General features: G+C 39.5%; 1 protein-coding gene across 3 annotated transcripts in view; it reads right to left on the reverse strand.

Moving 5' to 3' along the window:
• CUL5 (cullin 5) overlaps positions 1 to 24,812 on the reverse strand; it is a 140,764-nt gene that overhangs the window by 70,775 nt on the left and 45,177 nt on the right. The window contains exon 1 of one of the 3 annotated variants that reach the window (XM_058545284.1): positions 19,523 to 19,977. The exons of the other annotated variants lie outside the window; for them this stretch is intronic. Within the exon in view, the coding sequence (XP_058401267.1) occupies positions 19,523 to 19,546 (24 nt within the window). The 5' untranslated portion in view covers positions 19,547 to 19,977. Of the gene's footprint in view, positions 1 to 19,522; positions 19,978 to 24,812 lie in introns of those variants that run through there. 3 annotated transcript variants of the gene reach the window in all.

Raw genomic sequence — 24,812 nt, forward strand, 5'->3', positions numbered from 1 at the left:
AGTGGGCACTTTGGGTCAACCAACCTGCAGACTGAGATTACCCATGTGAGCAATCAATCATGCCAACATGGCGAAGCCCCAATAAAAATTCTAGACACCAAAGGTTGGGTGAGCTTCCCTGGCTGGCACTATTCTGTATGTACTGTCACACATTGAGGCAAGGAAAGAAATGTGACCTGACTACACGAGAAAGGACAAGGGAAGCTATGTTTGGATTCTGGCCTCTGTGCTATATGTCTCTTCCTCTGGTTGATCTTAATCTGTATCCTATCCCCCAAAGAAACCATAAGCCCGGGTAGAGCAGCTTTCAGTAAGATCTGAGTCTTTCTAATGAATTATGGAACCTCAAGGTGGTTTTGGGAACCCTGCAAATTTGCAGCTGGCATTAGAAGTGGTCTTGTGTGTGGAGACTGTGTCCTCTAATTTTATAGTCGCCCTAAAGTCCTCACAAAATGTATAGTGAAAATCTGTACAAACTCTAAATATTGAGAGAAAAAAACACAGAAAGATACCCATTCTCATTTTATAATACTAACAAATCCCTGATACCAAACTAACAAATCCCTGATACCAAACTAGTGAGAAGAGAACATGAAATGGAAACTCTAGACCAATCTAACTAGAGAACACAGATGCAAAAATCTTAAATAAATATTAGTAAATTAAACAAGTGGCATATCAAAAGAATGATGCCTCATAATCATGCATGATTTATCCCAGGAATGTGAAAGTGGTTCAATAATCGGAAAAAAAAATCATCAATTCATTACATTACTAAAAACAGAGCAAGAGAAACCCCATATGTGTTACTCATTACTACTGATCCTTTTCAAGTTAAGTATGGCCATGTGACTTGCTTTGGCCCATAAATTTCAACAAAAATCATTAATTTTCTAAAATACCAGCACCAAACACCCCTATGAAACTCATTATTGTTTTTACTATATGATTGTTGTTGAGACTGTTGCTCACTTGTAGCAGATAAGGTTCATGTTCTGACTGCATGGAATCTGTGAACTCCCTGAAATTATAACCCCGAAGCAGTTTCTAATTTATTTATTTTTTTTCCCCCAAAGCCCCAGTAGATAGTTGTATGTCATAGCTGCACATCCTTCTAGTTGCTGTACGTGGGACGCGGCCTCAGCATGGCCGGAGAAGGGTACCTCGGTGCGCGCCCGGGATCTGAACCCGGGCCGCCAGCAGCGGAGCGCGCGCACTTAACCGCTAAGCCACGGGGCCGGCCCCGAAGCAGTTTCTAAATATATGGTCTGACAAGAACCTACAACAGAATCACCTAGGATGGTGGTTATACATACAGATTTCTAAAACCTACCTCAGACCTGCTGGATCAGAATCTCTTGAGATGAGTTCAGAATCTGCACGTTTAGCAAATTCATGATACAACTACATAAAAATGTAAAAGGGTCTATGACCCAAAAAGGGTTAAGAAACACTGACTAACACTAAACTCTTGTAAAAGCAAGCGATGCTTCTTACAACTACAAACACAGTTGATCCTACAAGTTACTGTACTATCTTGACCCAGGCACTTAACTTTTATCACATAGTATTCTTAAAATAAGGACCCACAGGAGATATTCACTGAAAACTTAGTACCGGGATTAGCTGTGCTTCTCCCCTGAACAACTTATTTGTTTTTACCTTGTGAACTTAAGCGAATCATATAAGTAACTTTGCTCTCCTTAGTGTTGGCTAATGAGAAATTCAGAGTCAGATTTGTGATCGTACAGCATATGCTATGTGTACTAACTTTATGGCTAGCTTCACTTATTCTATTGTTATTATTTTCCTATAACCCTCATTTCTTCATTTACTCTTCCCTCTGAGGAAAGGGTGTGCAAATAAACAAATACAAAAAACTACGGAAAGAATATACAAATCTTTTCTTTTCTTGATTATGACATAATCATAATACTCTCTTAAAAGGATACTTCATAATGTCAACTATGTCTATTTCTACAAGAAATTTTGGCAATTTATAGAATTAAACATAGTATAAATCCTGCAATTAAAAATCAAAAAGGTGCAGAGGACTAGAATAAACAGGTATTTGAGATAAATACTGGTTAGGCTCTGAAATCTATCAGCTATGGCAAAAAAATAGGATACACATTTTGGTTCTCCTCTTTGATGAAACATACAGATTAACTACAGAAACATTTTCCCCAGTACTTAATTAAGGGAGGAATTTGATAATTGAATGTTTTCTATTAAGCTTTTATAATAGATTCCGAAAATGGTGCTCAAGCAGTTCTTTGACCTATTCTCTGTTAAACCGAATAGCATTAGCATTAAATCATAACTAAGCAGCAGGACACCAAACCTACTATCTACAAAAGAGAATGCTTTATTAATAACTGAATGTACTTTCAATTATGAACCATGATTTACAAATGTTTCCAGTGGTTAACGGAAGGCTGCCTCATCTCTATTAATGTGCTACAAAGTTTCTTCTGCTTTAAATCTTTCATTATACTCAGAATAGGAAGTAGGCTGAAGTCCCCAACTGCTAGTAAGCCTAGGATTATCCCACCCACTGGCTCTTTTTCACTAAGAGGATTTCAACATTTGCCATATCCCTGCCCCTCTACCCTTCACTTCTTACAGCACAACTAATTCCCTCACAGGCACTCTTCTCAAACAAACAAATTGGCCAAGAGGAAGCCAACGGGGAGTGGGCCATGGGAGGCATCTGGGAGAAGAGTATTCCAGACAGAGGAAGCAGCCACTACAAAGACTCTAAGGTAGAAGCATGTTTGATGTACTCAAGGCAGAGCAAAGTACGGATAGACGAGAGAGCAGACGAGGTCAGGGCAGCAACAGAGAGGGCTGTAAAACACTTTGGTTTATATTATAAGTGAGATGGGGAACCATTAAAAGATTCTGAGGAAGAAGTGACATGATTTGATCTACATTTTAAAATCTCTCTGATTGCTATGCTGCAAATACATTATAGGGGGAAAGAGTTAAAGCTGGCTCTAAGGTTAGGCGGTGAGGTGAGTGATGAGTGACTTGGACCAGGGTGGTAGCAAAGGAGGTAGTGAGTAGTAGTTAGATTTTATATGTTTTAAAGGTAGCGCTAACAGTGTTTCCTAACAGTATGTATCTGGGATGAGCGAAAAAAGTAAAGCATGACTCTAAGGCTTTTGTCTGATAAAGTTAATTCATATATTGGGACCCACAAAAACAGAGGTCCACCACAGTGGCCCAGCCCACATCACAAATCTAAACCTAAGTCAGTCTGCGCATTGGGAAACATCTCACTGTCAAGGCAACCTAACACCAATCACAATCTTCCAACTCAGCTTCAGCTAGCTAACCTTACCTAAAAAAAAAGGAGCTTTTACCTTATAAGGAAATTCCTGACCTCCTAGCCAATCATGCCCTGTTTCCACGTTGCCTATTCTAACACTCTACAAAACTAGCTCTTCTCAAAATCCCTCAGGAAGAGTGCTCCACTACTTGTTAGGCACTGTACTCCCCCAATCCATGGATTATTTTCCCTTGAATAAAATGACATCAAACTCGTTACTAACTTGTTTTAGTTTTGTGATTTGACATGTCCAAGAAGTATGCCATTGCCATCAACTGAAATGGAAAAGACTGCAGAGGTAACAGGCTTTAGAAGGAAAGCTCAGGAGTTCAGCTTCAGACATGTTACATTTAACACATCTATTAAACAGTCATTTGAAGATGCTGAATAGGCAGTTTGATAAGCAAATCTAGAATTTAAGAGAAAGGTCTGATCAAGAAATAAAAATTTGGAAGTCATCAGAGTACTGATGTGTTTTAAAACTTGTTACCAGATGAGATCATTAAGGGAGTGAATATAAATAGACAAGACCCAGGCCTGAGTCCTTAGGTATCCAACATTAAGAAGTGGGGAGAAGAATGGACCTAGAGGGTATTATGCTAAGAGAAATAAGTCAGGCAGAGAAAGACGAATACCTTATGATTTCACTTATATGTAGAATCTAACAAACAAAATAAATGAACAAACAAAGCCAAACAAAAACAGACTCACAGATACAGCAAACAAACTAGTGGATACCAGAGGGGGGACGGGTTAGAGGGTGGGCAAAACAGGTGAAAGGGATTTAAGGGTACTAACTTTCAGTTATAAAATTAATAAGTCATGAGGATGTAATGTACAGCATAGGGAATACAGTCAATAATACTGTAATAACTTTGCATGGTGACAGATGGTAACTAGACTTATCATGGTGATCATTTCATAATGTATTTAAATATAGAATCACTATGATGTGCACCTGAAACTAACAGGATATTGTACATCAATTATACTTCAGTAAAAAAAAAAAAAGGAGGTGGGGAGAAGAGTAGGAACTAGGAAAGGAGACAGAAAGAGCAACCAGAGCGGTGGCAAGAAAATCAAGAGTACGGTATTCTGGAAACCAAGTGAATAAAGCATATCAAGAAAGAGGGAGTGATCCACTTTAGCAAATGCTCTTGATAGATAATGTAAGATGACCACTGAAACAGCATTATGGAAGTCACTGAGACTTTGTCAATAGTAGTTTTTGTAGGGTGGTAAGACAAAAGCCAGATTGGAATGGAATTAAGAGAGAACGAGGGGGAAAAGAGTGGAAAAAGTACAGACAACTGTTGACAATTTTTGCTGTAAAAGGGAGCATAGAAATGGCATGGTAACTGATAGGCTGAGAGGGAGTCAAAAATTTTTTTTTTAAGATGGAATACAGTCTATTCGTATACTGATAGCCATGTCCCAGGATATAATATTGATGATGTATGAGAAAAAAGGGGAAATTGCTAGAGAATTTAAATTGCCCTGGATAGGCAAGAGGGAATGGAATCTAGTGCATGGGTGGAAGAACTGACTACATGCTAAGAGGAGAAGGCGAAGTATGCACAGGCAGATGCTGGCAGGAGAGTAGATGCGGTACTACTCTGAGAAGTTCATTTTTGATTCCTTCAATTTCTCTGTGAGGTGGAAATAAGGAAAGTGCTTTGGAAGATGGGGGAGGAAGTGCTGGAATTTTAAGAGAAAAGATGTGAAATAGATATCTAGGAAAGTGGAAGAATAAATGACCATGGAAGTGTAGTATGACTCAGCTCAATTATAGCTTGTGGTCATGAATCTAAAGCGAAAATAGCATGGGCGTGTCTTTTTCTCCTGCAACAATCAACTGCACAGGCGCTGGCACTGAAAGGTGAAGAGAGAGACTTAACTAGGGTTGTGGGTTTTCCCCAGTGAAACAAGAGAGGAGCAAGGGAGTCAAAAGTGCATTCAAGGCAGTGATTATAATGATTGAACAGAGAATTTATGCTGGGTAAGACGGAGAGAACGGACAGCAGGATGATGAGAAACGGAGACTTCGGCTTCCAACCATGATGGAATAACGGAGCCAGATTTTCCCTTCTGCCTGAACGACCAGAAAGCCAAAGGGCAGTACAGGACAGGGCTTCTGAAGAAAAGGAAAACAAATGAGGTGAGCCTTACACATGCCCAAGCATACTGGCTAGAGAGGGTTTCCAGGCCTCAGTACAAGCAGGAGGAACCCAAACAGCCTAGTGGTTTCACTAAGTTTAGGAGACAGAGTTCAGGGTTTGGGGAAGCCAAGGCAATGAAAATTTGTGGCATCGAGTACCAGAAAAAAGGGAGCTGCAGAGAAAGGGAGTTCTGGAGATATGTTGAGGGGTCCACTAGAGCCTTTGACTGAATAATGACCTATATACATATGTGTGACAAAACGATCACAGACTTGGGAAAGAAGCATTAGAAAGCAGCAGGCAGAACAATCACCAGAGCTGACACAGGGCTAGGAATAGTTCAAGTTCCCACCAGCCAGAGTGGAAATGCTCCTTAATATGCTAGGCATTGGGTAGAGTCCTCAGAAAGGTATTGCATCTATAGTGGAGCCAAAGTAGCCCTACTCTGAATGTTGTTCCAGAGCCACCCTCCAACAAAACTTAAAAGCAAGCTTCAAAAGAATCAAACTGATTCCAAGTAACTTGACCATGTCACAGCCAAATCCAAAAACATTTAAAGGAAATTTTAAAAATCCAGCCCCCAAAACATAAAACTCACAATGTCTGGCATTCAATAAAAAATTACCAAGCAAGCAAAGAAGCAGAAAAATACAACTCATTGTCATGAGAAAAATCTATCAACAGAAACTGACCCAGAAATGACACAGATGATAGTTTTAGTAGACAATGACATTAAACCAGCTATTATAAATATACTCCACATGTTCAAGAAGATAGAGGAAATCACAAAGATAATAGAAACAGAAGATTTTTAAAAATGAGTATTAGTGAGCTGTGGGACAACATCAAATGACCTAATCTACATATAACCAAAGTCTCAAGGAATGGGAAATATTTGAAAAAATAAAGGCCAAAATGTTTCCTAATTTGATGGAAACTATAAACTCACAGATCTAAGACATTAAACAATAAGGTGGCAGAATCAATGAGTTGGAGGCCCTGGTGGAGTCAGATTATCAGAATAAGAGCACTGGAGTGAGTCAGAAAGACAGGAGGGGGTAATCAGATTAAGATGCTTGGAACCGAGGTTACGGAAGGGTGGAATTAAAAAAAATCTCTCATTATATTTTTACAGTTTCGTTGAATCATTCCATTGCAAGATTTTCTACTATTTCTTTCATCGCAAATACATGGCATTTGGCTAATTTTGGGTTATGGAGGCCAACAAATTTTGTACATGTGATAACTATGGTATAAAAGAAGATTTCCTTTTGTTTATCTTCAAAGTTTCCTTTACATTTCCATGGGTAGCTCGAATATCTAATATCTGTAAATAAATTTGAGTTCAGCTATTTATGCCCTCTATTATTTAACTTCAGTATAATCTTCAGTAGAGATCACCCCATCACTTTGATCATTTTACTTTATAACATCTAATTGCTAATTGTGTGTCAAGTCCCGTTTTAAATACTTACAAGTATTAATTCATTTAATCTTTACAACTACCCTATGTGTTAGGTGATATTATTATCTTCTTATAGATGAAAAAACTGTACACTGTAACCTGAGGTTAAGTTAGGTTATTTCCCTAAGGTTATGGGCAATAAGTGGCAGAGCAGGGATTCAAATCCAAGCAGTTTAGTTTCGTTAGAGCCACCTTCTCCCTGGATACTTCCCGGATGAGGAATGCAGGGACTTCTAACCTATGGGACAGATCCAGCCCTTGGCTTAATTTCATTTGGCTTGTAGAGTAAATTGCAAAAATCTATGATTGTAAAAATTTAGTGACAAATATCTACAAGCCATAAGGTGGAAGCAGCACTACAAAAAAGACATATTTTTCTTTAAACATGATGAAGGAGGGGAAGAACACTATTTTCCAAAAAGTTAAATATCTTTTTCCATTGAAATGAAAAATTTCATACTACACTTTCCCTTTAAAAGCTTTAGCTTTCTTTTATAGAGGAAAAGAGAATTTTAAACAAATTCTGACAATGCTTATATTTTTGGAAACCCAAACAATGAATTTTAAGGAAGAAAACAAAATTAACAATATTGATCAAAGAGTCTGAACTTATTGTGCGGGGCTCCCCATCATTCATTTATTACATTTATTCATTCAAAAAACATCTGAGTGCCTACTGTACATGAAGAATTATGCTAGTCATTGGGACACATAAATGAAAGGTCTTCAAGGAACTCATATTCTAGTACAGTGTTTCTTAAATTGTGGTTCATGGGCTCCTGGAAGGATCCCAGGATATATTCTTGAGGCTTCAAACTATAAAAGTAAATCTTTAATTTTCTTTTAAAAAATTAAATAAAATATTAATACAAGTAGAGTCTGGATCATTTCTTTGACCTTATAACCAAGCACTAACCATAAAGAAAAGATTGATAAATTGTACTATATCAAAATTAAAAACTTCAGTTTCTTTAAAAACACCATTAAGGGAGTGAAAAAGCAACCCACTGAACGGAAGAAGATATTTCTAATATGTGTATCCAAGAAAGGCTCTTATCCAGACTATGTAAAGATTCCTAAAAATCAGTAAGAAAAGAAAGACAATCCAATTTAAAAACTGGCAAAACATTTGAACAGATCCTTCACAAAGACAGTATCTAAATGGCCAATGACCACATGAAAAGGTACGCATCATCACTCATCATCAGGGAGAAACATATTAAAACCACAATGAAATATTACTACAGACCACAAAAAAGGCTAAAATAGAAAAGAATGACAACACCAAGTGGTGGACAGAATTTAGAGAAACCAGAACTCTCATCTTGCTGGTGAGAGTATAAATTGGTACAAACATTTTAGAAAACTATTTGCAGTATCTAGGGAAGCTAAACATATGCATACTATATGACCTAGCAATTTCACTCTTAGGTATACTTCCAGTTGAGCTGTAAACATGTCTACCAAAAGACTTGTATAAGAAAATACATAGTATCTTTATTCTCAATAGTACAAAACTGGAAACAACCCAAATGTCCATCAACAGTAGGATAGATCAATTGTAAAATATTCACAACAATGAAATACTATATAGCAACAAAAATTTAACATGTAGTAATATAGATGAATCTCCCAGACATAATGTTGAGCAGAGAAGTCAGACACAAGAGTACACACTATTTTCATGAAGAGGCAAAACACATCTACAGTTATTAGAAGTCATAACATTGATTACTTTGGGGAGGAGGTTGCAAGCTAGAGACTAGGGTGGGGCGAGAGAGAGGAAGCTTTTGGGTGTACTGTTAATATTCTGTTTCTAGATCTGGGTGCTGATTATACAGGTATCTTTACTTTCTGAAAACTGCATACAACTGTATACTTACAATTTGTATGCATTTCTGTATATAGGTCATATTTCAATAGAGTTTACTTTAAAAGTTGTCATGTTAGTGTTGTTCATTTAAATCTTATTGAGTTTTTAGTGTTGTGAGTATTTAATTGGTAAATCTATTTTTTTAATTGTTAATGAATTCTGCGTTTAAGGAATTTATAGCCAGTTTTACATCTATACATGTTAAGAATGTTATAATAGCTTCCTTCCTTCCCTCCATCCTTCCTTCCCGAATAATTCAGTCGAAAAGCCAGATTTCTCACTGTCAGAGAAGGAAGTTACATATATGGAAAGGGAAAAGTATAGAATTGAATTTATTGGAATTGGAGGGATCAGGGTGAAGTCATGGGTTTTGATAATACAGATACAGAAATAAGTATAGGGGTGTGTGTGTATCCAAGTTCAGTCCACTGAGAGGATCTGAGAGGAGTGACACCCCAACAGCAATTAGCATACCTAGCATCTACTTCCTGATTTCTCAATACTATATTCCATTAAAAGGCTCTGCAGAGAAAATGCTAATTCCAAAGTTAAGGTAGAGATGATCTTGGAACACTTTTTTCGTCAGAAAGTAAGCAAGTATTCAATCTAAGCAAAATCAGTGATAGTAACAGATTATAATACATTAAATAAGATAATTCTTAGGATAGGGGAAGAATGGTAGCCACTGGCTACTGATATGATTATATTTAATCTCTACAAAGATCATCTATAAATTCATCGAAGGAAAAACTGAAAGGGAGTCTAATAGGAAGCCACTGTAATAGTTCATATGAGCAATAAATGATGAAACCCTAAACTAAGGCAATGAAACAGAAAGAAAGATGCTAAGTGTAAGATGTTCATGAGGCAGACTTTATAAGAATAGAACTACGACTTAGCCACTTACCACCAACTGTGTAACCTTGAGTAAGTTACTTAAACTCTGTGCTCCAGTTTCATCTATGTAAAATGGATTTAATAAAGTTATCTATTTGACAGGGCTGTTATAAGGATTTCATAATATATGTAAAATGTTTAGAAAAGTGGTTGACATAAATAAACATCATATAAGAGTTGGTTACCGGGGCCGGCCCAGTGACACAAGCGGTTAAGTGCGTGCGCTCCGCTGTCGCAGCCCAGGGTTCGCCGGTTCGGATCCTGGGCGCGCACCGACGCACCGCTTGGCAAGTCATGCTGTGGCGGCGTCCCATATAAAGTGGAGGAAGACAGGCATGGATGTTAGCCCAGGGCCAGTCTTCCTCAGCAAAAAGAGAGGATTGGGAGATGTTAGCACAGGGTTGATCTTCCTCACAAAAACAACAACAACAAAAAAGAGTTGGCTACCATTATTATAACATTAGTACTCCTACTATAACTACTACTGCTTCTACTTCTACAATAATAGGATTTGGTGATAATTAGATGTGGAAATGAAAGAACGTTGAAAAGGATTCAACAAAAGCAGTACTAAGGCCTTAAGCTCTCAAAAGACTGTAGAGTTCCTCCCGTCACCAGTACTTCCCAATATAATTCAAAATACAAAGGATACTAAATTCTAAAATACAGATTAAAAGTCCAAAAGTCTTCTTCTAAAAAAAAATCAAATATAACTCCCCCACACATTTTTTCTCATTTTTTCTATGAGGTTAGGGTATCCTAAACATGTGCTTATGCTGACTATTGGATAATACAACACAGCGCTCAGATTTCTGACTTGAAGGAATGGCTGGTGGAACCACCGACCATAGAAGAAATGCCAGGGGAAGAATGCATTTGAGCTGGATGGTTTAGGAGAGGTGATGAGTTCAGTTTTGGATGTACTGTCTAATGAAAGCAAATGCTGAGTTTATAACTCTCGGCCTTTTTCTTTTCCCTGTGTTCTCCCTCCCTCTCTCTTTATTTTAAATAAGACAAAAGTTTATTTACTACTAAATTGCTTTTTTTTTTTTTTGGTGAGGAAGATTGGCCCCTGAGGTAACATCTATTGCCAATCTTCCTCTTTTTGCTGAGGAAGATTAGCCCTGAGCTAACAACTGTGCCCATCTTCCTCTATTTTGTATGTGGGATGCCGCCACAGCATAGCTTGATGAACAGTGCACAGGTCCACGCCTGGGATCTGAATCCGCAAACTCCGGGCCACGGAAGCGGAGCACAGGAACCTAACCACTGCCACTGGGTCAGCCCCTAAATTGCTTTTTATTTAATGTCTCCCCCACAAGGCTGAGGAAAAAAAAAATCAGTGTCAAGTTTCTCAGAAACAGTTAGGAGAGACAGGATGAAACCAGTAAGGAAAAAAAGATGAAAGAAAAACAGGTGAACCAAGGTTCAGCTTCCTTTCCCTACTCTAATCAGTATGAAGAAGTTAGATCTCAATAACTTGGTTGCCCACACCCCAATGAAATATATTCAGCTTTATCTGAAAAGTATTCCCTAATGGAAGAATCAGTTCTAAAACAGATTGACAGTACAGTCCCACATCTCTTATCTGTAGCCATGGTGGTTGTTTCAAAGAAAAACAAATATTCATTAGGAAGAAACTAAATTACAGAAAAAGTTTAACTTTTTGTAATGTGTTTGGAGTGGGGGAGGTGTTATAGGCCAGTAATGAAAGATGCTGTATAGATCTTTCTAGAATACATTATCACTTAAAAAAAATCTGCATACCTCCCATTAAAATTCAAGAGTGCTTTTCAAGCAGTGAGTTCATCTAGAAAAATTCCATTTTATTTAATCCCGAAAAAGAGTAGACATATAACTGTTTATATGCAAGCATAAAATTTGGTACCATGTTCAAAAATAGGAATGCTTAAACAAACACATGGAAGTAAACAAAAACAGAAAAGTCCACTGGCTTCCAAAATGTTTTAGAAGTAATATAATCATTTTTAAATTACTCACTTACTTTGCAACAAAATAATACAAATATTGATCATTGGTTTGCCCTGAAAATGTCCAGAAACCCCTATACAACATATGGGACAAAACATACCTCATCAAATTGTAGGAGCAATATTACTACAATATTTTCTAAATGATGTCAAATGTTGCATTTATTTTATTTATTTTTTTAATTTAATTTATTTATTTTCCCCCAAGGCCCCAGTAGATAGTTGTACATCATAGTTTCACATCCTTCTAGTTGCTATACGTGGGACGCGGCCTCAGCATGGCCAGAGAAGCGGTGCGTCGGTGCGCGCCCGGGATCCGAATCCGGGCCACCAGCAGCGGAGCGCGCACACTTAACCGCTAAGCCACAGGGCCGGCCCTAAATGGTACCTTTTAAAAAGACCAGAAAGCTATGGAATCTGACTAAAATGTCATCAAATGGCAGGGATGGAAAATTCAACAGAACATAGCTGAAAGCAATATTTAGGGGAAAAAATAAAACTATTTTCTGTTGTAAATAAGTAAAATAGTGTCCCCATCTTCCGAACATTTTGACCATACTGTTTTTGTCACAGCCCTTATTATTACAAAAACTACCCAATGTGTTACTTATTTCTTTGGTGTCAGTATTTACACATTAGAAAATAAGCTCCGAAGACTAGGGACCTTGTCTGTTATATTCACTACTTTATCACTGACACTTAGAATAGTATCCAGCAGAGTAAATGATCACATATTTGCAGAATGAACAAACCCCAGTTATACAGATCAAATATTCTTGATATTACCTGTATGTACTCCACGTATTATGACTAATGTTTTAACCTGAGTTGTAACTTGTTTACAGAGCCTACCAGGCACCAACTTACACTACATACTATACCAAAGCAAGAGCCAGGTTACTTTCTGTGACACAACTAGCTTCACCAAGACCCTAGGAAAATACCTAATAAGAAACATCTGTCTTCGTCTATTTCTCTTCTCCACCTTCTTCATTGTCCACCAGATAGATGTCTAGTGTCCTCTTGCAGTCTAAAATTCCCCTCTTCTAATCTACTGATAAATGACCAATCTCTCAAAGTTTATTTTAAACTATCACTTCCTGTTAGTAGCTTGAATTAACATATATCACCTCCAGATTACGGTAACTGCTCACTTATTTATTTTCACAGAACATGAAAAATTCTCCCATTTCCTTTTATCACACAGTTTTATAGCAGGTGATTCAGTCCACTATTCCCACTCCAACTCCCACACATGGCCAACATACATACCTCTGAACTCATTTTCTCCCTAGGCTGTGAGTGTCAAACGTAACCACGTCTCTAGGACAGGACACAGGAGCGAGGGGAGGAGGCCCTAAGGATCTTGTGCCTCTTAGATGCCTATTCAAAAGGGCAATTTCCATCAATCCAATTAAATTGACAAGTTAGGTTCTAAATAAGGCTCTCATTTATGTTTAAATAAGACATTAAAAAGAATTACATACCTGGTTGTGTATCTTAACTACATGCATTGACAACATTCAAATCTTGGTATCACATCCATATTCCTTGCCAAGCATGTTCCTGACTCAATGCCTCTGCACTGGCTGTTCCTGTTCCCTCTGCCTGGAACTCTTCTCCTAAATATGTATAAGGCTTGTTCCCTTGCTTCATTCAGATCTCACCTCAAATATTCTCTTCTTAGAGGTCTGCCCTGATCATCCTATTAAAAATAACACCTATCACTCTCTATCCTTTATCCTGTTTGCTTTTCTTCATAACATTTTTCACAACTTGACCTACAGTATATATTTATTTGCTTCTATGTTTATTGCCTCTACCCTCCACAAAAATGTAAGTTACATATGGGCAGGAATTTGTCTGCCTAGACTATCATTACCTAGTTGGAGTCAGAAAATATTAAATACTTGCTGAATGAGTGAATTTATTTTCCATAGACTTAATGACTCCTGTTATGGTTTCAGTGAACATGGTGTCATTAGCACGAACGCCCTTCATTCATGGCCACCCCCAAAATTAGATCTTGAATACACACAAAATAGAAGTAACGATGAATAACAGTTTTTTTTTCCTTGAGGAAGATTTGCCCTGAGCTAACATCTGTTGCCAATCTTCCTATTTTTTCTGCTTGAGGAAGATTAGCCCTGAGCTAACATCCATGCCAGTCTTCCTCCATTTTTGCATGTGGGTCACCCACACAGCATGGCTGACAAGTGGCGTAGGTCTCAGCCCGGGATCCAAACCTGCAAACCCGGGCCACCAAGGCAGAGCGCACAGAACTTTAACCACTATGCCATGGGGCCAGACCCATGAGCAACAGGTTTTATATGTAAGAGCCAAGAATAGATTAAGGGCTTGACAATATCTCTGCTCATGTATATTTAAAATACTCCCCATTATCTATGGAACTTTATTTCAAACTCCCTTGTCTAGCACTGAAGACCTTGCACAATCTGACCCTGACTTTTCTTTGTACTTTTATCTCCTGCTGTTTCCCCTTTTCTGGGCTATGATGCCGCAACAATTCCAAGGAGCACCATTCACATAGAATGCAACAGAGCATGCAGTCCTGCTTACACTGCAGCCAAACTAATCGAGTCTCCATGCCTACCAAATTTTCTCCTGATCACTACCTACAAAAAGTCTACTCATTCTTCAAAATCCAGCTCCAACACTTTCTCCATAACACTTTCATCATCACTTGAAATGATCTCCTCAGTCTGTGAGAGACCATACAGCATGTGGTAACACTCCTGAAATTCTTGTCTTAGAGCAAATCATTAGTACTTTTAATCTCCTTTAGTATATGGTAAATTCCCAAAGAGCATGGACATTGTTTTATGTATCTTTGTATCCTTCATGGTTGCCTGCACATGTCTAATAAAATTATTTTAATAATGAATAAATTCTAGATACACTTTGAATCACTCCTTAGTATTTCCATTTTCTTTCCTCTCAAAGGATAAAAAAGTTTCCACTGAGAAAAGTAGCTTCATATTTCAGTTTAAAGTTTGGATTCTCATGAGGTTTGGTTTTATACCTCTACCCGCTTCTCTCTCTCTCTAGATCTAATTAGAAGGGACTAAAACCAGAAATTCCTCCTTTTAACCAATCAACATTTACTGAGCATCTACAACGCACAGATACTGCACTAGACCTCTCTTTTCAATCAATTATTACTCCTTTATGCAGCACCTACCATAAGTGATCACTGCACTACCTGGCTACGGCATCGACAGATTAACAAAATCCCTGCACTAACGGGCTTATAATCTAGAAAGGGAATTAGATATGTTAATAGATCCAGTAACTAATACATAAGGCATAGTGTAACTGCTAGAAGAGACTGATGCAGTGCTATGGTTGAGCAGAGCAGGCAACAATTAATTCCAAACGAGAGCACTAAGAAAGGAGGTATTCGGGCTGAGTCTTAATGAAAAAATAGGATTTTAACAGGCAAATATTGAGGGGAAGGGGGCATTCATGACAGAAGAAACAGCAAACATAAAGAGTCTTGAAGACTCTGGTATGCTACTGAACCAACAAGTAACCAGCCAAGGAGAGGGGTGTGTGTGTTTGTGCGAGAGACAGACAGTGTGTGTATGTTATTAGGGAGAAGACCCAGCTGGAAAGATCTCTAAGAATTTGAACCATCAAAGGTATCTGAGCAGGAAAGTGATATGGTCAGCACTGTGTTTTGGTCTAGAGCTCAGTTCAGAGTTAAGAGATAAAAATAGTGAAATCATGGGAGTTAAGACTGTCCCAGAAAAAAAAAGTACAAAGATAGAAAAGGCTTGAAGATTAAATCCTGAGAACTAATTATATTGGGGAGGACAGGAGGGAGGTCAGTGAAAAACACAAGTGATTCGAGAGACAGGAGAACAAGGAGACCATGTCATAAAAACCAAAAGGCAAGCAGAGGTAGTGATCAACAATATCAGAAGAGAGGATGAATGAAGCAGAGAAGAATCTCATTTGGCAATCAGGAGGTTACTAGTGCTCTTGAGACTGACAGCTTCAATAAAATTGAGTGGGGGTACAGGGAGAGTCAAATCACAATTCTTTGTAAAGAATTACAAAGGCAGCAAGTGGGGGTTGATTTTCTAAGAACTGTGATAGTGAATGGAAAGAGAAAAATGCAAAAGTTTGAGGCCAAAGCAGAGTAGAGGTTAAGTTTATGTGAGGAGATACAAGAACGTTCTTATCCTAGAAGTGAAAATAAAAGAGACTGAAACAAAATAACAAGAGACATGCTGCCAGGTCTTGGGGGAAAATGAAGGCTGAACAAGAACAAGTGGAAGGAGGTAATGTGGCAGGTACCCTGGAAAAGAGGAGAATATAGGAGAAACTAGAAAAATTTATGGTATTGATTAAGGAAGTTAAGGGTACTCCAAATAGCTGGATAAAGTAATGTGCTGGGAATTAAATGCGGTGAAGCTCAGCAAAATAAGATGTAAACAATTGCTATTTGGAAAAGGATACTCAATTGGAAATGAAGAAAATGAACACTGAGGGCCTAGATGAAAACTGCAAATGTAAAGGAACAAGCAGAATTATATGTTAAAACAACAAAGTTAAATTAGTAGCATTGAAAAGTTTTTGGAGATATGAACCCCCCAAGCAACCGATAACTGTATATGTCAAAACGTAAAACACAAATCTTTGTACATATATCCAAAAGATTTCCAAAATCCAGCAACAGTCCACCTACTTTAAATAGAGAATACAAATATTACAATCAAATTCCAATATAAAAAAAGAAGGTGGGTTTTTACTGCATTGGGTTCTGACTTGTAAGTTTCATATCAAAGTTTTGAGTATTGTCATCTTTCATAACATACTAGCTATCCCTCTGAACTCTGTCATCCACAAATTCAATAAACAACTTCACCCAAGTTACTGGTAAACAGGAAAAGGACATATTCTTTCAGCAGGACACTAAAGGCCTCCCTTCAGGGTTGATGATGATTTATTACTCATCATTCTTCAGATACAGTTGTTTGACTGATAATAAATCAAATTCTAACCATATTCTCATCTAGCCCACATTTCTCCATTTTGACCATAGGACATGATAATTCTGTCAAATGTGCTCTGGTGAAATCTAATTGCACAATGTCTAAGGCATTTCTCTAAAGAATCAGTCTATTAATCCTGTCAAAAAAGGAAATGAGGCTAATTGGCCACTCCCCAGCCAGCCCTGTCTCTATTCAAGGTACCACTGGCCTTGAATTTAAATGATCCTACAAATGTTATGGATTTACCCTGGCAGGGTCTCACTACATTTCTCCAAGAAGACAAACTTCCACTTCTTTTTTTTTTGCTGAGGAAGATTAGCCCTGAGCTAACATCTGTTGCCAATCCTCCTCTTTTTGCTGAGGAAGATTGCCGCCGAGCTAAAATCTGTGCCCATCTTCCTCTCTTTTATGTGAGACGCCTGCCACAGCATGGCTGTATAAGCGATGCATAGGTCTGCCCCCGGGGATCCCAACCTGTGAACTCCAGCCCACTGAAGCAGAGCACACGACCAACCACTATGCCACAAGGCTGGCCCCTAAACTTCCACTTTTTTAATTGGCTATTTCTAAATGTATGACTATAAGACAATCCCCTCCACCTCCCAATAAGGAGCAAAAAAAGAAAAAAAGGTTTCCTGGCCTACTTGAATATGTAAACTTTTGGTAATATAGATAAAAGCATCAAATGTCTGTTTATAATGTCCATTATATTACATTAGTTACACATATTTAAAATCACATACTACATAAAATAGTATTTAGAAATTCTTTTTCCACCTTTTCAACATTTTATAAAACAATTTTATTGAAATTTTTCCAGTGTATCTTTGGCATCTGTCTTCATGTTCACTAGAGTGACTGAGTCATTTACCAGTTTTTTCAAAGAATTATCACCTTCCTTTTATTTCTAAAAGTTCTTTGAGTCACAGAACTTTTTGAATCCTTGTGATCTTTTTAACCTAAGCGCCTATTTTCTATATGTTCAGGCAATTTTTTCATTCTATAGGTGTGTGCTGTAGATGTAGATTCACAATCTCTATGAGGCAACCACTTACTAGTATTGAAGTAGCTTCAGACTTATATTTCCTCCAAACAATCCTTTGTAAGGCTTTGTATGGAGTAGAATAAAGTGACTTGCTCTTTTCTGAGAGAGAACGCGGGTGGGGGGACACGGTGGAGGACAAGGGGATGGGGGACAACACCTTGCTTTACAGCCAGGTAATCAACAAGTCAAAAAGTCACAAAGAATCAAGAACTCAATTATTTCTTAAATACATTCCAATTAATAACATAAGCTATTGCTTATGTTAACACACAGATGCATCAACAGAAGTCTTCAGAAGTTAAGTTTTCTTTCTGAACTAACATATTAGAACTTTGCTATCCTGTTATAAAAGAAAAGTCAAGTAGGATGGGTTACTCAATTCCCTTGAACTTCTTTTCTTAGAGAAACAGCAAGAGTAGTAATTCTAGTAATTTATGTATACTGTGTACTAATTAAGCACCAGTGACTGTTTTAAACATTTTACATCAACTCAATCTTCACAATGCTCCTATGAAATAGGTGCTATTGATAATTCCATTTTATTGATTAGGAAATCCAGACACAGAGAGATTAAGAAATTTGCCCAAAGTCATACGGCTTCTAAGTGGTAAAATTCAGTCTAGTTCTAGGCCCCTCTCCCTTTTAAAAGAAGATATATTGCCTCTTAAATTAGTAAAATTGGGTCTACATTTTATAAGACAGTCCCATCTATTAGGCAGTTAATATCAGTAGTCTAAAGAAGACATGAATGAGATTCCAGTACATTTTAATATATTTGCTATTCTATTATTTTCTATTCTCCATCCCCACTGCCTGAAGGCACAATGACGAGTTTGAGGGAGGAGTAGCTCACCCTTTATATTTATGTTCCCTGAGCTAATCACTACCCTCATTTCAGGCAATACTTTTAAGGCAAAAGGTTCCTACTATAAACACAAACACAGAACAGACTAGTGCCGTCTTCCTCATTCGCCTCCAAACTTTTCAATTGATGGTAGAGAATCTGCCCTTCTGGGCCTAGATCTCCCTTGCTATCCCAAATATCTAAAACCAACTTTAACCGTTGTCTTTGTTAAGGTAACTTTCCTAAGCCCTCAAACGATGAGAGCACTTCCTCAGTAGTTATCTGGTTGTGTACCATAATAGGGTTCAGAAGCAGTTTCCCAAAGAAAAAAAAGGTAAATTATGAACTCAAGAACGGGAGAACAGGAGGGAAGGTGTAGCGTGCAGAAAAGGCAGGCAGGGAGGTGGAAGGCACTGCTGTCTGCCTTGGAGATTCGCGCAGACAGAACGAGAACGGGAACCGAAGAGGTGAGGGTCGAGTCATTGAAACCTGTTAGGCTGCATTTTCTTGGATTTTCCTTTTATGCATTTTAGACTCTCGCTTCAGAAGAAGCTGCGACCCTCAGAGTACTAACTGCCCCTCTGGTCAGGGCACAGCACCACCATTCATCTCCTGCCCGAGGCCAGAGCTGTCCCTGGAAAGCATCGCTCCCCGCCAACCCTCAGCCGGGCCTTTCACACGCCGGTCAACCGGCGGGAGGGACCCCCGGAGCCTCTGGACCCCAAGGCCAGAGACCCGCGTTCCGGTCCTCGGTGGCAGGTTCCCCGGCTTCCCTTCCGGTAGACAACCCCTGAACAGTCCCACATTTCGCCCCTGAACCTGCACCGAGCCCCTCCCGAAGAGCTGAACCCAGTGGCCACGGAGTAAAAACCAAGCCGGACTGAGGGTCTTACCTTTAACAGATTAGACGTCGCCATGTTCCTTCAACTTAGACTCTCGCGAGACGGCGCGAGATTTCGTGGCGCTCCAGGCCAGGCCACCACTGGAGGCCGGAGTTCCCACCAGGGCCGCCGAGCCCAGTGGCCCGCACCGGGGGTGTGGTGGGCGCCTGGGCGGTGTGCCGGCAGCGCTGACCTCGTCCCAGGCACCTGGAGCTTCCTTTCTCTTTCCCCCTACATGGTCACCAGAGCTTCCCCACACGAAAGGGCTCATGCAAACGCTCAGGGAGACGGCAACGGCGAATGGTGAGAAGATAACCGGAGCCGACCTGAGTTGGAAGAGGAAGCATCGACTCCACCAGCCTCCCCACTCCTTCAGATTAGCCTCTGTGGTGGCACCCGCAGCAGCCACCGGCAACGAATTTAGCTCTACTTAGGCCCGGCAGCTCGGGTGCCGCGGCCGCATCACGTGACGCGGCGGGCGGGGGCGCGCTCGGGAGCGAGCGTGGGAGCCTGGAAGCCTCGGTGCGGGAGGCTGGGGAGAGGTCGGGAGCACGCCCTCTGCTGGCGGGACCGGACGTTTTCTCTCCTCCCTCGCCCGAAATCGGCGACTCGGTGCTAGAGGAGATACTTTATCCCGAATGAAATGCCTTTGACAGCTCGTCTTAGGCCCGGCAGCTCATGCAATAGGAACTGACACATAGAAGGCGGCCATTACATATTTATTGAACGAATGAATGCACAAAAGTGTTAACTATTAATACTTATATTCAAGAGTACCTCGCACTGAAATCATCTAGAAAAGATTCTTCAGGCAATGAATATTAATCTTGGATTTCCTGAAGGCCCATTATCTTTGAAGATCCTAAACCATAAGTCCCCAGGCTTTATCCCTTTAGACCACAAACCAAGCCAAGGGAAGAGAATATACTTTATATGTAGACTCTATAATATACTTGGTATTGTATTATGCATGTTTACAAACAATATTCACTCATACATTCCTAATATGTTAGAAATAAACAAGAGCTATGGAGTAAAATAAAGGAGGAAAGGGAAATGAAGTTTGCAATTTTTCATAGAGTGATCCAAGTAGGCCTCACTGAAAAGATGGCATTTGAGCAAAGACTTGAAGAAGTGTGGGAGAAGAGCATTCCAGATGGGGAAGCACAGCAAGATACCTGAGGTGGCAGGTTGCCCAGAGGGTCGGAGAAGAGCGAGTCAGGAGAGCATTAGCTGGTATGGGGCGTTGCGGACCACTGTAAAGACTAGCTTTGGTTTTGAGTGAGATGGGGATCACTGCAGGCTTTTGAACAGAGAAGTGATGATCAAACTCCCATTTTAACATGTTCACTCTGATTACTGTGTAGTGAGTAGAAGCAGAAGGGTAATTTAGAAAGCTTTTGTAACACCTCATTAAATTGACACAACAATCATGCCACCTAGTTGTCCCCATTTTACAAATGATTTAGTAGAGTAATCTAGGGATGATTATACAATAAGTGGTAGCACACGGATTCAGAGCCACTATGTCTATAATGTCCTGGCAGAATGTTAACATCGGGGTGACTCTTAGAGGTCATCTTTGTTCTACAGATGAGAAAATTGAGGCTCAGAATGGGGATCTGGCCAAGGTCACTCAACTGGGTCAGAGAAAAGTCCTAGTCCAGAATAAACTTTATATAATTATGCTTCACTTTTCCAGTGAGACTAGGTTATCATCAACCCTAGTCAACTCTACTGCTTAATTGAAAGTGTAAGACTATAGATTAAATTATGATCAACTTTATGTACCCTAAAAAAAAAACAAGTTAGGTGATAAGTTATGATATAACAATTAAATGAATGATTTAATGAATGACTCTACTTAAAAAATCCAGTTAACGAGCCAGCCCTGATGGCCTAGCAGTTAAAGTTCGGCACATTCCCAGGTGGCCCAGGTTCGGTTCCTTGGCACGGGACCACACCACTTGTCTGTCAGTAGCCATGTTGTGGCAAGGGCTCACAGAGAAGAACCAGAAGAACTTACAACTATACACAACGATGTGCTGGGGCTTTGAGCGGGGAAAGGAAGAAAAAAGGAGGAAGATTGGCAACAGATATTGGCTTAGGGTGAATCCTCCCCTGCAAAAAAAAAAAAAAAATCCAAGTATTTAGTTCTTGTATGAGTACCTATTATGTACTAGGGACTAGAAATACAGGATTAAATGAGACAGAGGAGACCCTTGCCCTCTTGGAGCTTATAGTCTAATAAGGGAACAGATATTAAGCATAGTATACAAATCAAATATTACTTAATTGGAATTGTGATAAATACTGCAAAGGAAAAATTCAACGTGCACTTGTGAGCATATCGTAGGGAGGGGGACGAATATCCCAATTGCCATAATTCCTATGGTTACACGCTGAACCTTATGGCTACTTTTGGATACTCAATTTCAAACATGCACTGTCTAACAAGTCATCCCATTTTTGTAACTCACTTGTTCTGGCAATACCACTGTAGCAAGTCTGACCTCAATGAGGTCTCAATACCATTGACCCCACCACCTTCTTGTTTTCTATCCCCCCCAACCACCCATTTTCACTTTCTTCCTCATCCACTTTAGATTCTATGGCCCATCACTATAAAAGTCTTTAAATATTTAAAATGCTTAAAATATAATTAATTTTAAAATAGAGAAAACAAGCACATTGTACAAAATTCAGAAGGTGCTAAAAGAAAGTTAAAAGAAAGCCTTCTCTGCCTTTCTGGGGTAATGTCATGTTCTAAATTGTGATAGAGATTTGGGTTTTTCGAGTGTATGCATTTCTCAAAACTCAGCCCATGTACCCTTAAGATTTTTGCATCTCATTCAAAAGAAAAAATAGTAAACAAAACTTGAAATGTAATTAGTGATATTCATGCTGAAGAATTTAAGGGTAAGTGAAGTTATGTTTACAGTTTACTTTGAAATGTATCAAAAAATAAGATGGATTGACGGTTGCATTGACAGGTTGGCAAAGCAAGTATAGTAAAATATTAATAACAGAATCTACGTGGTAGATATACTAGTGTTCTCTGTCTAAAATCTTTTGGCCTGTCTATATGTTTGAAATTTTTCATAATTAAATGTTGGAGGAAATTTTTTTTTAAAACAGGCCTCCCTTCCTCCACAGACCCTCAAGTATCCATTCTTCCTTCTCAGAAACAAACACGGTTATGAGTTTCTTGTGAATCTCTAAGACATTCTGTGTGTATACAACCATTCATTCTTTTTTTCTCTCCCCACAAATGATGGCATACTACTTATACTCTGTAACATCTTTTTTTCACTCAGCTGTGTGATATAAATTACTGAAAAATATGTTTGTGCTTTTTTTTTTCACACTTTCTCATAGAAATTCAAAGAATTACTGGCAGGCCCTAATGCATCCGTTGCCTCCAGGATATTTGGGATTTTTACTTCCAAAATAGGCTCTTGATGTCCACTTGAAACACAATAGCTTTAAAGTCAACTTTTTTTTTGTTTTTTGGTGAGGAAGATTAGCGCTGAGCTAACATCTATTGCCAATCCTCCTTTATTTGCTGAGGGATATTGGCCCTGGGCTAACATCCGTGCCCATCTTCCCCTATTTTATATGGGCCACTGCCACAGCATGGCTTGATAAACAGTGCGTCGGTCCACGCCTGGGATCCGAACCTGTGAACCCTGGGCCACTGCAGCAGAGTGTGCGAACCTAACTGCTATGCCACAGGGCTGGCTCCTAAAGTCAAATTTTTTGATTGGTAAGAAGCAAAAAACAAAATTTTTTGACATATAAAGATAGCATGTAAAGTTTAATCAATAAACTGTATATTGATCAGAGAATTGGTGAAAAACTAGGTGGAGTACCAAGGCTTTACAAGATTTTGGAGTGGAAGAGGGAGGAAGATGGTTACTGGGGCCTCCTAGACCTCTGGGTACTACATGGAGGAAAAAAGAGTCTGCCTCAAAAGACTGCACTAATGCCTGGCACCAGGAAGACCACGGAGCCAACCCTAACTAGAAGAATCCAACTGTATCCCTATGTCAATTTCTGTCCTTATTCCAAAACCAGAAGATTCTTCTTTGCTGTGCCAGGGAATGCCACACACTGCTGGTGCTGAAGTATATGTTAGTCATCTTTCTTGGGAGAGGGTATCTCTCCCAAGAAGGCAGCTGCCTTCTCCATATTGCCTATAAGCTAATCACCTGTACCTTAAGTCTGTGCTCAGCCCATGGGACTACTCTGTTTGGATGACCCCTCTTCCATGGCCCAAAACAATTTTAAGCTTCACTCCCACTTCCAGAAAGTGGGGCCCTGGACAAGATGGGTGGCTGGGGGAGGGGGAGGTAAGGAAGTGAAAGCCCTAGAAGCAACTTGTAAAACCGAAGAGAACCATCCTAAGATTTCCACCCATGGGACCAGGTCAGGAGTGAAATTCCCACAGTCCAATTTATGGATATTACACAATCACTTTCTTGCAAATGTCTTCAACAACCGAGCCTCCTTTTCCCTCCATCATACACAAGTAATAAAATCACATCCTTGAATAAACACTTCTCTCTATCTTCTCCATGCCTACATTCGAGTAGCTGAACATTGCTGGAGAAAAGCGCAAAACCAAGTTGAGTGCTTTCTCTTTAAACTCATACACTCAGGGCCGGCCCCGTGGCTTAGCGGTTAAGTGCGCGAGCTCTGCTGCCGGCGGCCCTGGTTTGGATCCCAGGCATGCACTGATGTACCGCTTCTCTGGCCATGCTGAGGCCGCGTCCCACATACAGCAACTAGAAGGATGTGCAACTATGATATACAGCTATCTACTGGGGCTTTGGGGGAAAAAGTAAATAAATAAAATTATAAAAAAAAAAAACAACTCATACACTGGGACCTCCAATGGGCACTTAACACTACTCAATGATCCCATCATGTTTTTCTCTGCTGGGCTTGCTCTCCCACTCCATTCCCTAGTACGCCTACTTCATTTTGTCACCTCTTACTCCTCTTCCCCCTCCTTAGTGGATTACCTCCATCCATACTTCAGTGCAAAAATAAATGGCATCTTTCTTTTCTTCCTCCACCAAATCTTGAAACTTCTGTCCCTCCATCTTTTCATTCTTTTCCCTTAGTGCACTATTGGCCAGGCCTCCCCTCCAGCCCAGTATCAGTACTTCTACTTGTATTTTGGATCCCATCTCAAGAACTGCATTCTTTTAGCCATCCTCCCCCTCTTTTGTATCATCAGTTTTTTCCCTCTCTCCTATATAATTCCCATCAGCATAAAAAACATGTAGTGAAGCAT

Source organism: Diceros bicornis, chromosome 7 (genome assembly GCF_020826845.1).
Source record: "Diceros bicornis minor isolate mBicDic1 chromosome 7, mDicBic1.mat.cur, whole genome shotgun sequence".
NCBI lineage: Eukaryota > Metazoa > Chordata > Mammalia > Perissodactyla > Rhinocerotidae > Diceros > Diceros bicornis.